The sequence below is a fragment of the Adelges cooleyi genome, unplaced genomic scaffold (genome assembly GCF_023614345.1).
Source record: "Adelges cooleyi isolate 19-005CV unplaced genomic scaffold, UGA_ACOO_1.1 ACOO_flye_CR_arks_rails_tigmint_CR_PRNA_21, whole genome shotgun sequence".
In the NCBI taxonomy this organism is placed as follows: Eukaryota; Metazoa; Arthropoda; class Insecta; order Hemiptera; family Adelgidae; genus Adelges; species Adelges cooleyi.
The window spans coordinates 1,397,905-1,412,626 of record NW_026095871.1 but is presented as its reverse complement, the minus strand read 5'-3'; the positions used below and the strand labels follow the sequence as shown (position 1 = coordinate 1,412,626).

The 14,722-nt window shown below is 36.1% G+C and overlaps 2 protein-coding genes and 1 long non-coding RNA gene across 5 annotated transcripts; 2 read left to right on the top strand and 1 right to left on the bottom strand.

Annotated features, from left to right (window-relative positions):
* On the top strand, nucleotides 1–2,560 carry LOC126834121 (uncharacterized). Of its 2 annotated transcripts, none has more exons than XR_007685038.1 (3): nucleotides 1–124; nucleotides 447–575; nucleotides 728–2,560. It is a non-coding gene; the product is annotated as an uncharacterized LOC126834121 (long non-coding RNA). The 2 variants fall into 2 exon arrangements; XR_007685037.1 differs by lacking the exon at nucleotides 1–124 and adding an exon at nucleotides 203–326.
* A 2,028-nt stretch (nucleotides 2,561–4,588) lies between these two features.
* Nucleotides 4,589–10,372, top strand: LOC126834103 (microtubule-associated protein 2). Of its 2 annotated transcripts, XM_050565790.1 has the most exons (9): nucleotides 4,589–4,685; nucleotides 4,886–6,677; nucleotides 7,035–7,069; nucleotides 7,137–7,269; nucleotides 7,343–7,548; nucleotides 7,772–7,957; nucleotides 8,784–8,819; nucleotides 9,351–9,497; nucleotides 10,051–10,372. In XM_050565790.1, exons 1-9 carry the CDS (start codon nucleotides 4,614–4,616, stop codon nucleotides 10,096–10,098), a joined length of 2,655 nt encoding a protein of 884 aa, XP_050421747.1. In that variant the 5' UTR covers nucleotides 4,589–4,613; the 3' UTR covers nucleotides 10,099–10,372. The 2 variants fall into 2 exon arrangements, with proteins under 2 accessions (XP_050421747.1, XP_050421748.1); XM_050565791.1 differs by lacking the exon at nucleotides 8,784–8,819 and having other exon boundaries at nucleotides 4,599–4,685.
* A 527-nt stretch (nucleotides 10,373–10,899) lies between these two features.
* Nucleotides 10,900–14,365, bottom strand: LOC126834110 (cyclin-dependent kinase 2-like). The gene is made up of 6 exons (XM_050565807.1): nucleotides 13,882–14,365; nucleotides 13,559–13,731; nucleotides 13,251–13,458; nucleotides 12,582–12,854; nucleotides 11,688–11,894; nucleotides 10,900–11,392 (listed from the first exon to the last, which is right to left on the bottom strand). Exons 1-6 carry the CDS (start codon nucleotides 13,885–13,887, stop codon nucleotides 11,288–11,290), a joined length of 972 nt encoding a protein of 323 aa, XP_050421764.1. The 5' UTR covers nucleotides 13,888–14,365; the 3' UTR covers nucleotides 10,900–11,287.
* Between the last annotated feature and the right edge of the window lie 357 nt (nucleotides 14,366–14,722).

The following is a 14,722-nucleotide window of genomic DNA, read 5'->3' as shown; positions in this document are numbered from 1 at the left end:
GGACAATTAACGCTTAACTTTTCTGTTTTTGTTTTGTACACATAAAAAAAAAAATGTATGTATATAAAATTGTACGCACTTAAGCGTTTCGTTCACTCCCGTCCTATCGTATACAGTACATAAGGTAGGTACATACTTCTATACACGAACATTAATATTGTGTCCCACCCGTATTTGATTATTATTCGGTTGGGAACTTGTTAATAACCCGAGTGGGAAACGCGCTAAGACACACTTTCGTTCTCGGCGAACTCTGTGCAAAGTTCGCACGACTACAAAACGTACTTGACGAGCGATTATTATCATTGTTGTAGTAACGTCTCAATGTGCGTGTTGGTCAATTTCATGGCTGTTGTACTCGAGCCGAACATCAACTTGTTGTGACCAGCCGTTTGTTAACCCGCAAGCGTTGTGTATTTAAACGGTTTTTTTTTTTTTTTTTTTAGAAAATGCCAGTCCCGCAAAAAGTTACGGGCAACAAATTACCGAACAAGTGTCGACGTTGCAGTTCGAGAAAGTGATCTCGCCAGTAGCTGTAAACGGAAACTCGAACAGACCATGTACTTGGTCGAACGGTGAGTGCAGCAATAACTTATATAAATAACTTAGGTAAGTCCTTAAAGGTGTGCACACAGTAAGACGTGTGCAAGTGTAGGCTAGTGTTGGACACGATCGGACCAAACTTGCAAGCTAATATAGCTATATATAGCTATACACTGCAATTTAGGTGTACTTGCACCGTAAACCCTTTTTGTATGTATTATTCGAAACGACGTGCAACGAACTTAAATCGAGTACAAGACTTCTCGCAGAGTCACGAACCGCGTTCAACACCAAGTAGGTACAGAAGAAATGAATGGCAAGAGCTAATCTGATTTTTCCATGGACGGCCACGTGTTTCCATTCGAAGCGGATGCGTTTTCAAACAACTCGACCGACGGTTTGATTGCAAACAAACAAAAAAAATCTGTCAAGACTCGAGATACTTGCGTGCAATATTTTCAAGTACAGTTATTTTGATTTGGTTCAGCGTCGACTCGTCAAGTATTAACGGCCGCTGAAACGATGCATAGATACAATAATAATATGATTTTAATACAACGTTTTTGATTTGACACATTTGAAGTTATAACTCAAAAAAGTCGTCGCCTGCTGGAAAACATAACCTAACCGGATTAGAGACATTAGAACTATCTCCGAGTTCAAATAAACTAGTTTTATGTGCGTGTGTGTTTTTTTTCTCAAAATTATTGACTTTTGAACCCACTGCTATTTTCGCACCAATGCTCTAAGGTGTATTGAGAGACAACCCGCAGAGTATTCTACAATCAACCGACCAAGTTTTGTTTGTCGTTGTTCTTCTTATTATTATTACCTAGTTGGAAAATGGAACGAATCCACCTGGCCGTGTATAATGAAAGTCTCCTGTGTAGTAAAATTCAATTTATTGTTGTTGTTATTATTATTACTAATATCGCCTGTGTATATTCGTTGCATATATTCTTCCTTCGCAAGCTTTAATAATAATACAGTGCACGAAGGGCAGAGAGATGGCGGCGGTGGTGGATATATTTTGCTAAACAGGAGATTACGCCGTTATTACAGGATTGCATGTCAATATTTTATTACCTAGGCAGCGCCTTCACTTTATAGTTGTTGTTGTTTTTTTTTTTATTATTATTAAAAAAATACAAAAAACAATCCTCGTTGTCAGTTAAACTAGAACGCCATTGTCGGCATTTTAGGCCTTAACATACTTATCGAAACGAGGAAGAATTTGTTATTTATGTGTGAAATTCAAAAATTACTAAAAAAAAAAAAAATACTACTTAGAAACAAATCCCATCATTTCTAACGGGAAAAGGGCTAAATAACAATTATTATGGTTGTGGTCTGTCGTTTGGCAAAAGCATATCATCTAAAAGCATCCAATATAACAGATAACAAACTCTAACACTGGAACATTTTCTCATACTAAACAAAGAGATAACGCACAGTACAGGAGGAGCCAAGTGTATCAGCCCCCCCCTTACTTTTTTTAAATAAAATGCGATATTTATTATTTAGCCATACACCCTTAACCCACACTCCGGTCGTTGAAGCTGCTCGCAAAATTTAAAACTCTTGGCGAAATCTGTATGTTAATGCTTATGCTAATTGATAAAGATTTAGCTTCTCCTTATATCTTATATTTTATTTCTAAACCCGCGACTGACTTTTATTGAACGTAACCGTCTATCTCGTGAGTGTGTGTGTGGTACATATTGAAAACAATTTTTTCCAAGTTGCTCGCCTACAACGCAAGCGTCGATTATATATAATTATGTACAAGGTTTGGTTCGAATACAAATACAAGAGCCACGTTATGGTACAATATTGACGGCGAAAGGGTTGACGGGGTGGTACGACCGGGGGGTGAGAAGGAGAAGGGGGGGGGCAGTATTTTTATTGGCTGTGTGTTCTACTAATACACCTATACAAAATCGGTATATACCGCGCGCACAGAGGTAACAGCGCAGGACTCATCGTCCCCCCCCTTTGTCGTGCACTTAAAAAAAAAAACACCAAAGACCCCCCCCCCCCGTGGGAAAAACCGGGAACCGTGTTCGTGTCGTGTCTATACCGAATAGTGTTTTGATTGGCGCTTGTGTGTGCACGCGAATTCTGATCACGCCGAACTTTTTGGGCCGTGTACTACTCGGCTGTGTACCTATATATATAATATATATTATTATATATTTATGTAAAACAACATATAAGCAGTAGTAGTAGTAAAATAGTAGTAGCAGTACTATAGTGGAAAAGCCCACCATATACCTATAGCGGCAACAGCCACAGCGGGGTAGCTCAGTAGAGCACTGGCACCTACGGCTGTTCGACACGTTCACCGTTTGTTGTACACACATACTCACACGAGAGACAGACAGAAAGAAAGAGAAGGTACGTCAAGTGTTGTAAAAAAAATATGTTTTACAATTAATTATTGTTCCCGGTAGTTTAATAATTGTTTCATCATTTCAGATTATCATTAAAGGGAATTGCATGCGGTTGGTTTTTAAGGAGTTTTGTATAGGCAATACTTAGAGAAAAAGTGGTTTTAATAAATTTCGATCATGTCAAATTAATTTACCGGTTAATTCGTATAAGCTTCGTGGTATTATTTTTAATTCAAATTATTTTGTCTATGAGTAAAAACCATTTTAGTTAATATAATAGTACATTTTTTGTTCCGTCGCACACGCTGAACCAGTGATCCGATAAGTAATCTGAAAACGGATTTGAATTTGTCATGAAGTTTACTTATAGATCGGTCAGGGTACTATTTTGATATTTTATTCCTACTATGTATAAAACACGTTTGAACATTGTATAAAATGTCATAAGTAAACTTCATGGCGAATCTGAATCTGTTTTTAGATTGCTTATCGGATCACTGGTTCATTATGTGCAATGGAATAAAAATTATGCGTCTTGAGTGAAAAAACCGACCGCATGCAATCCCCTTAACTGATGTGTACATTAGTCTTATTTAAAGTGTACCTACTCTTTGAAATATAAACGTTTAATAGCTATTTTAAATTTATACGAGTCCATCCAAACTTGTGTGTGAAAATATTCTCTAATAATCCTCTGCACGTTAGTCATTTATAAAAGTCTACAATGGTTTAACATAACAAAATATGTATTACTACAACACAGTAGCCGAAATTTACACAGCTAATCCCTCGTATGGATTCCAACGAACGGACACTTTAACTAAACAAGTCTTCTTTCTTAGGTCTTGTGCCCATTCAGAATTCTATTGTACTCGGCTCCGAGACACTTATTAAAACGATAAGTTTCTCGATTCACATAGTTTTCATCAGTCCAGTAGTTATTTTATTGTTAATAACATTTAGCCGTTTTAACCGGACCGTTTAATTTTTTATTCACTCGTTTTCCCAAAATGTCTTACGTTTAAGTCGATATTAAAAAAAACTATTGAACGAACGGTATAACGGTTGATTTCGTGTTCAAACTCTACACTTCCCCTCTGCTTCCCCTTTGCCCCCCCCCCCCACGGTATAAATAGAGTGTGCTATTCCGGAAATCGATGAATGACGTGCAACCCGGTGAAATATGACAGTTTTCCCACTAAGCGATGGCGTCCCTTCTACTTTCTCACTCTCCCTAAGTACACACACGCCATAATCGATTTCCCCCCATTTTGTTTGTGCATTATAATATCCTATTACATTAAACGGTGTGTTTTTTTAATATGTCTTAACTTTATACGGTATATTATATTCGACCAAAGTCATATTGATGCACAGTTGTTGACGTGTTAATATTCTAAACGGTGTCGTTGACTCAATACACAAGCAATAGAGGTAATTATTATAATATGTCGTTATTATTGCTGTTGTCATTTTTAGGTGCGACCGCCAGGACCGGATGTATCTAATCTATATAAAAAAGCGTTTAAATAATAATTAAACTCGAATAAACCAATATATATATATATATATATTTAAAAAAAGCGCGCGTAACCTAGTATAAATAATTAATTAATGATAATATATATATATATATATATATTTATATTAAATAAAAACTAATTAAAATAAACTGTTATGGACAATAACCGTCGCAATAGCACGGTAGATCCCGGAGGAAGTCTTACCACGAGAATGCAATTTAACATGGTAAGAAGTTGACGCATTAAAAAAAAAAAGGGCTAAGGGATAAGTATTTATCTTTTAATCGCAAATGAGTATATTATTTTTTTATAGCGTATTCACGCATATTATCTCATACATAAAGCTGCACAAAAATTATAAACAAATTATCACGAGCGTTGCATTCGAAATAACATAAGAATTTCAAATAAATATATTTTCTTTAGACGACTACTTTACCTAAATCGCCACAACAACGGACTTCCGAACTTGGCCCGCGGCCCCGTCCCGACTACTATCCGCAACCACAACAGCAGCAACAAGGGCCTTACCAGGCACAGCCGCCGCCGCAGTCGTTTCAGAACCAAAACCGGCCCGGGCCGCCGAACGCTCAGAGGCCGCCTCCCGGGCCGCCCAGACCGCCTAGCGGACAAAGGCCGGCGGCCGCCAACAATCCTTGGAACCTCGTGAGACAAGCGTTGCCTGCAGACGGCGTTCGCGGCCCACCGCCACCTCTGCAGCGACCGCCGTACTACAACATGCAGCAGCAGCAGCAAAGGCCTCCGCCGCCGCCACAGGCTCAAGACCAGTACAGGCCGCCGCCGCCCCCCGTAGAACGTCGGCCCACGTTGTCCCGCATCGAAGACAGACCCACGTACAGGCCGCCGCCGCCGCCACCCGAAAACGTTAGACAGAAACCAGGCGTCGTCGGCGGCGGCGGCGGCGATGACGACGACGAAGCCGTAGTGACCAGTCAACAGTCGTCGGTGCCGCCGCCACCGTTGAACCGCCGCGATTCGACCATGGTGTTGCCCGGTAAACCGGAGGCCGGCGATCAACCACCGGCCAGACAGTGGCCAAGACCCGTGCAAGGGCCATCGTATCCGAACAACCCTCTGCCGCCCGAACAGTACGGTCGGCCGTCCATACCGGAGGTCCAAGAGCGGTACAACGAAAGGCCGGAACCACAAAAATTCCAGACGGTCAACTACAACAGGCAAGACGATGAACGGCGGCCGAATATACAACAAAACGGTCCGAAACCCAGAGAGTACGGCCGGAGAGACAGCGTACTGGAACAGCCGAGGATTGATGCGATGCGCAGGAACGACTCGATGGACAGCGAAAAATCACCGGGAACCAGGCAAGACACGGTGAAACGGCCGGACTATCGAAAACCGTTGGAACAAGAAGAACTCAGACGCGCTGAACCGGTAAGAAGACCCGAACCGGAAGAAGTTAAACGCCCTGACTTTAGGAGACCGTCGGTACAAGAGCTCGAAGTGAAGAGACCGCCGGAATACAGGCGACCCGAACCGGAAGAGTTTAAACGCGCCGATTATCGAAGACCGTCCGAAAAAGAATTGGAAGCCAAGAGACTGGACTACAGGCGTCCCGAACCGGAAGATATTAAACGCGTCGATCTTCGGAGACCGTCGGAACAAGAGGTGGACACAATCCGAACGGAGTACAGGAGACCGGAGCCTTCGCTGGACAGATTGTCCAGAAACGTTGACCAAAGGTCTTACGCGCCGGAACGTAGGTTTTCCATTGATAAACCGTTGGCCGAGTCGTCGTACATGCCCAAAGATCAGTTGAACAGAGATCTGAGAAAATCCAATTTCGAAGCGACTTACTTGAAGACCGTGAGAGAAATCGGCAATACGGATGACAAGTACACGGCTGAGGCGGCGAACAGACCGTTGGAAAGACGGGACGATCGTAGAATAGAAGACCGAAGAACGGACGACCGAAGAATGGAAGACCGAAGAACGGATGATCGCAGGATAGACGATCGAAAAACTGATGATCGAAGACCGAATGAAAGGAAAGATGACGACCGACGGCAAGATGAACGGAAAACGGAGATTGCTCAGAAAATCAAAGATCCGGCGACCGAACCGTCTGTGGGGGGCGAGCTTAGCAATCGAAATAAAACGGTTACCGTCAAAGAAAAAGACGAACGGCAAATCGAACAGAATAAAAACACAAGACCCGACACTTTAAAAATAAATAAAGGTACTTGAGAGAATATATAATGTATAAGCTCTAAAAACGGTTACATAAAAATTAGATACACGAAGTAGAAATCGAATATATGCATATATATATATATCAATAAATTGTATATTATAAATATATTTATCCGTTCACTGCGCAATAAAAAATTTTAGGTACAGACAAAGAAAATTGCACAACTCTATCACCGTGTTAGACTTAGTTTTGTGAATTTAACGCACAAACATTTGACACGCCACGGTTTTACATAATATATATAAAAGTATCACACAATAGTTCAAATTAATATAGGTTTACTCATCGACACTGGTTTTTTTTTTTTTTTAAATAAAATATGTTTTTTATTTGTCCATACAGATCACGAGCCTCTGAAAGAATCGTCCATTGCAAAAGTAAGCGTACTTACAGCTGTTGTATTTACATGGTGATTAAGCATATTAATTTTGCTTGTACTCGCAGGGCAACCAAAGAAGCGACGGCGGCGACGTATGCAAGTCCCCGAGCAAAATTCCGAAAAAAGAAAAATCGGAACTGAAAACGCCCACCAGAGCAGTGACGCCGAAATCACCGGAAAGCGTAACCGGACAAAAAAGTCGGTGCAAAACACACATTTGCGGGCCTTTGAGTCTAATTATGATAATTATATTGTTGCCGGTGTGTTTCAGAATTGTCGATGAATAAAGTACAAGTGGGATCAGCGCCGTCTCCGAACCTCAAAGTGGTCCGGTCGAAAGTGGATTCGTTACAAAACACCAGTTACAAACCTGGCGGCGGACAGGTGAAAATCGAGCACAGAAAACTCGAATGGAAAGCTGGCACAAGGATTCAAGCGAAAAACGACGCCTACGTTCCGGGAGGAGGCGATAAAAAGGTAGAAACAGATATTTAATTTAAAAAAAAAAAAGTGGTGATTTCGGGTCTGCCATCAATATTTAGCAGTAGATTTGTAAATGAGAAATTTGGACTTAGCCTAAGTCCAATAATGTAAATATACCTAAGTCGCCTAGGTATGTTTACATCCCAACTATTGTTGAAAAAACACCGTACAATGTGTTATAATGTGAGTGTTGGTTAAACTCTGTGTATTTGTTTAGATTCAAAGCGTTAAGCTGCAATGGAACGCCAAACCAAAAGTGGGCTCGCTGGAAAACAAAACGCACAAGCCTGGCGGCGGTGACAAGAAAATCGAGACGGTCAAGTTGGACTTCAAAGACAAAGCAAAACCGAAAATCGGATCCAAAGACAACATTAAACACACGCCTGGCGGTGGAGCAGTCAAGGTAAAACCTGTAACGCTTAATTAAATATATATTTAACGGTTAATATTATCAATCGTTATTTTGTATGTACATATTATATAAACATAATAGAATATATTATGTGGTAACCGCAGTGATGGGGATATCCGGATTTTTGTAATCCGGATTTCAGTCTCAACTCTCAACCCAAGTTGTAATTACAGTACCTATAGTATGTAGATTGTAATACTAATGATAAATACAAATGTATTAACACCACGGTATACTATATAGCTAGGGTATCCATACCATAATATATTAGTTAAATATCGCAACAGAGCATCTAGTCTTATTCTATACTATAGTTTTGTCATGTTCTCATTGAAATGCACGTCCGAAATAATACTCTGTTAAAAATGTGTACTAAACATGATAGATACATTGATTAATTCATTAAATCACTTATTGTTGGGGATAATTACCAACAAATTTAATTCTGATAATAAAAGTTGTAAATAATTATACATATATAATAAATATATTAAGTATCGATAATATCATAACGCACTTGATACAATTTACAGTATCGAATACGTCAAGGCTTTTTTATTTAATTACACACACACACACATTAATTAATATTTATACCCTAACCTACATTGTTAATGATCTAAAATCTACATGTTTAATTTAATTATTTCGAGCTTTGGGTTACTAAAATATTTTTACGTCTAATTTAAAATATATACTATATATTTTACCCCTATAAATGGCCTCGACCCTTTTTGTCGATCCTATTTGTTTGTTGTTTTTCGAAAGGATTGGTTTTATTGTCTTTTTTTTTTTTTGAAAATTAAATTTTTTTTAGAGCCAGTCTACAAATGTAATTGGAAAGGAACGCGACGTGAGTAAATGAGGTGTACTAAATAGCAAAAGCGCAACATAATTAAATGTACATATTATTACATTATGTTGTATGCTCACACGTTTGAAACTGTTTTATGCAAACCTACAATAACCGTCACAGTTCGTGTTTTGGCACTATGTATAAAACATTATAGGAATATGATTGTTGTTTACACACTACTATTATCCAGGATGGGCAAAACATGACATGATCAAAATTTGAAATACAAAGTGGGTAATTACTTATATGCAAAAAAAAAAAAAATAATAATCAGTACTTTATTGCCGAATGGTGTACAAAGTATTATTGGTTCAAATTGCAAAACGATGGTTTTTTTTTGGTACCTAATGTGTACCTAAAGTGTACTTGAAATTTATGTTTTTGCCTATCCTACCTACCGTTTGTGTGTTGTTTAAGCTATATTATATGTTCTTGTGCACAGCGCACGACAATATTATTACTTCTTACAAAAATATTTTTTATTATAATTACATTCATTTGGTTTTTCAATTACTTGTGTGTGACCAGATCGAAGACCAAAAGATAGAAATAAAAGCCCAGAGCAAAGTGGGCTCGTTGGACAACGTCAAGCACAAACCAGGCGGCGGAGAAGTGAAAATATTCGACGACAAAACTTACATCAAACAAACGACTGGCACACCGGTTAAATCACAGGTAAATTTCCAATACTTACTTACAGTCGCTATGTAAAAATGCATTATAGTCTTAGTACCAATAATGTAGGTAATAACAATAATATGAGTGTGTAGTATTAGCAAAAAAAAAAAAGAAAACCAGCAAATTATTGTTTACAAGTAGAACAGGCGAGGATTTAAAAGTTAGTTATAAAGAAACCAACGTAGTCCTACTTGATAACAAAGGTTGGACACTGTGGCCAGTGGCCGATTAGGGATAAAAAAAGGAGGGACTAGAAAACGAAATCACTTCAAATACATATTATAAGCAATAGTTATACAGAGTTATTAAAGCTTAATGTCAACTGTTATAGTCACCCTTCTAGAAATCTAGTATCCATACCAACCTATCTCGCGACTATAAGCATCACAGTATTTAAATTCATTAGAAACAGGTAAACCACTCACGTACAATTTGACATCTAAATCTAACTTGACTGATAGAGGAGTGTATCCATTAGAAACTATTGAAACATTTTTTCTCACTACAACAGTTGTATAAAACGCACAAACGCTTTGCTGATTGTTTTCAGAGCTCAAGATCATCGCAAGCCGATAATTTGGCCGAACAAGAAATGTAGTCTACTGTACATAACATCATCCGCATCACTACATCATAACACCTATATGTATTTATATTTAAAATATTATTTTTTATCCGGCATAGTGTTAACGCTACTGCTGCAGTTAATTTAGAAGCCGATACACATACGTTAATAATATTATATTATTGCATTTCAAAAGTCTGCACTGCCGTTAAACACTTGCTGGTATACTATATTTAAAACTATATGTTGTAAGCGCAAAATTTTGTATAACGTTTTATTAACTTTGAAATATACCTAAAATATTTTATTTGAGTTTTTTTTAACAATTATTTTTAACTTGGAAAAATTATCATTAATGCTTAGCTACAGAGGAGTTCTAGCTTGAAAAGTTCATTACATACAAAACCATACAGCCAAGAAGACCGACCTAAAAGCCATGTCAGAATCGTCGTAACTCCAACGAACGATGAAGACAAGCACACCCTAAAAGCCAACATTAACTCAAAGGGTGGTCTTAGACGATCGGCTACTCAACGGTCGTCTTCTTTTCAAAACAATATTGTTTTACCCGAAGAAGCAGTCACAAAGTAAACAACAAAAATAACGATAATAATAGTTTACGTTGAATTGTGTTTTTGTACGTGTTTTTTGTTTAATTAAAATATGAACAATATTTTATAATACAATCAAACTGGCATGTGGTTGCTAATGTGCTGCACAGTTGTACCAATGACTTTACTTATAATTCAAAACGCCGCTTTGGCGTTTTTCATTTTTATTTGGTATACAACACCAGCAATAATAATATCGATATAAGATTAAAAAACACAATGCTCATCGTGGAATACATTTTAATACTTTAACAAAAATAATACAAAAAAAGGAAAAAATCAAAACAAATCGTAATAGAACAAATTTTTAAGTAAAAATAAAAAATTTTAAGAAAAAAAAAATTATGAAAACATTATGTTAATTTTAATGTTTTCCACTAATAATGTCGATTAATTTTTACACATACATTTCTGGGTCAAAACTAAGTCAACATTATACCTAAATATTCGGTCAATGGTAATTTACTAATTATTTACATTGTTAAAATTCAATTCTTAGTCTTGTTATAACTCGAATATTATCAACACTCCAAATAAACCAAATATTCATAACTCACTGTTAAAAATAATTTTTAAAAAAAATATTTATGTACTTCAATGAATTATCTTCTTCAAGGGGTTTCTGGGAGCAACGTCTGTCTTAAATTATCAAAATATTCCATTTCCATAATTTTTTCAGCAGACATCCTGTTTGCTGGATTGTAAGTACACAACGCCTTAAATTTCAATAAACCAAAAGTTATTATATACAACAAAAATATAGATTATAAATAAATAAATTGTACATAAAATGTGTTTATTTGTTCTTGAAGAAATAATAAAATAAAGATTTAGAAAAAAAAATCAATTAATACTTTTTTTTTTGTAATATGGTTTTTTTACATTGTTGTCCATTAAGTAGCACCTTTTTTTTTTTTTTTTCAAAGACTATAATTTTATGGTTGTATTAATGTAAGCAGGATTGATGTCAACATTTTTCTATTATTAAGCGCTCTACTAATGTTTACTTACATAAAATACATTTTGTTGTTTTTTGTCCGTGAGCTCAGGTAAGAAATCACTTATATCACGTGCCTCCCATAGAGGAAACATAGGTTTAAAATCTTGAAGCTTTTGAACACCTGGCCATGTCTCATCGGTCGGAGTTCCTAGAGTACGGAAAATTCTGAACAGTTGATCGATTTCTGAATCACCCGGGAACAATGGCTTCAATGTAAACTAATAAAATCATACAGAAATAATAATTAATTGCTTCTATCATATATATATCGGTCAATTTAAAAATGTGTTATTTAAAAATTAAATGTCTAGGAAATAGTCAAACAAAATTGAGCCTGATTCAGTAATTTTTGAAAATGTTAATGCCTCAAAAGTAAAATTTTTGAATGCGTCAAAATATTTATGACAAATTATTATCATTTTTAAATTATACTTATATAAATAATATACTTTCCAAGTTACATGTAAATATACTATTTAACAGTGGTGTATTTAGAAAAAATATTTAAGTTTGCCCCTCCCACCAAAAAAATAAAAATAAATTAACAGCAAAATGAGTGTATTAAAAATTGGTTAATAATAGAAAAAAATATATTATTACATTATTGTAAAACTTTTTACTTTTAACTAAATAAGACTGCTGATTAATGAACTGTCAAGGGGAGGCAAGGTCACGAATGTCAAAGAAAACTATAGGAAAATAATAAACGGTAAAACTAATTGGATAAGTGTTCAAACAACCTTGACAAGGGCTTGCAAAAAAACGGAAAAAATTGATATTAAAAGTAATCCCATTTATTTTCATTCAAATGGAATCACCGAACTCGAACCACCGTGACCTTCCCTAATAAAATAAGCTTAACTATGTAATAAGCCTATGCATTTTTAAATAATTGTACAACATACCATTTCAGTGAAAATACAACCAAGACTCCAAAGATCTACAGCCATGGTATATATTTTAGCTCCCAATAATATTTCAGGAGCTCTATACCATAATGTGATAACTTCATGTGTATAATTTCGCAACGGAAAAGAAAATGCTCTAGCTAGTCCAAAGTCTGCTAGTTTGATATCACCTTTAGTGTTGACTAAAAGATTTTGTGGTTTTAAATCACGATGCACAATACGATGAATGTGGCAATACGACAGAGCACTTAACATTTGGTAAAGATATTTCTAAAAAAAAAATATATAAGTATATCAACAGTAATCTGTGTTAGATTCAGCAAATTATTGCGTAAAATTTAATAACTATTAAAATTATTAAAATAATTGTTGATAATACAAGCATTTTTCAAAATCATCTTTAAGATTTATCAAAATCAAACGAAGTCTCAGCTCTGCTTTACAGACATTTTTTGTATCCTATTGCTGTAAAAGTAAATGTAATATATTTTTGAAATATAAATACTAATATAGTCATTTAAACATTAATTTGAAGTATTCTTCGTTGTTAGATATTGTGTATACTAATCTCATTAATTAGATTACACTTAATTTTGGTTTGACGTCAAATAACCAGGTAATAGATCTGCATGATTAATTACGAGAAGGAAACAAAATTTGTCTTACCTTAATTTGAGGTTCTGGTAGTCCAAATCCAAATTCTTTTTTACGTAATTCTAATACCTTTTTTAAATCATAATCCATATATTCAAAAACTAGAAATAATTTTTTATCTGATAAAATGGCATCATACAGTTTAACTACGTTGGCATGTGACATTTCTTTTAGTAAGGAAATTTCTCTCATCGCTGTAGAAGGTACACCTTCTGTGCTCCTATACATAATATATACATACTTACCATTCATTTTTTTTTTGTTTTCATTACAATATAATTTAAACTGATGTAAGAAATATCATGTGTAAAACGACTTACGATTCCATTCTGACTTTCTTGAGAGCCACATATTTCCCAGTCTGTTTGTCCAACGCTTTGTAAACTACTCCGTACGTGCCTTCACCGATCTGCTCTAATTTATCATACTTTGTATTAAGACTGTCGCCTCTAGAAGAACTCTCTTTTACAAACAGTCTGTTTTTGATGGCACTCTGTAAACGAAAATCCTTTGTACACACAACACAGCCGACAGCGTTTTAATAGTAATAATATATATTCGATATTGACGAACATGATCGTGGACACAATATCGTACCTATATTTTAATATTAGGTGTAAATAAATAAATTCGATGATTATACCTGCATGTCGGATGTAGATCTATATAGAAACGGGACAGTTAAAATTCGAGAAAAAAAAACTGATTTACACACGGGTAGGGGAAAATGCAAAATCGGTCAGCATGAGAAATGTCACGTCGTTGAAATCATGGAGAACCTAACAAATGAATTTGACACGTTAAGCGAGTCGGTCAGTCGGAAAAAAAAAATTCTTCAATGTAATGCCAATGTAAACAAACGACAGTGATAAAGTCAGATTTCCCGCCGTTTTCGCACATGCACGGTGCGAGACAATCAGTGTGGCCGGCCGGTCGAAGCGAAAACATTCCCTTTCGGTCGGTCGGCAGCCGTTGGATGCGATAAAATCAGGTGTGCGCCGTACAGCGGGATATTTGGCTCGCGGGACTCTGGCCGACTGAGAAATGAAAGTTTAAAATTTGATTCCGACGTCTACAAGTACAGCGATTTGTCAAGGTTCACAAAAATACAAATTGCAATGTACAATGTATAGTACCACAATATATAATACAATAGTAACACAATGGTACAACCGGTATGGTGTTGTAGTGTTCAACAGCAACACGATAATGAAATTATCGAATTAACAAATCCGAGCATTTTTCCAGTCTGCTATTAAGGAATTCACTTAAAACCGTTCATATAAAAAACTAAAATATTGTATTTTTGAGTAAGCTACAAAAAGGTTTAAAAAAAAAGTATTATTTCGTTTAAAAAAAACCCCTACAGTAAAAAAGTAAACGAGCGCAATTAGCAATGTATTGTATAAAAGTAATGTTTTTTTTGCCTATACATAAAGATTTAGGCGGTTTTTCTTGTTGTACTGCGTACCTTATAAAAATGT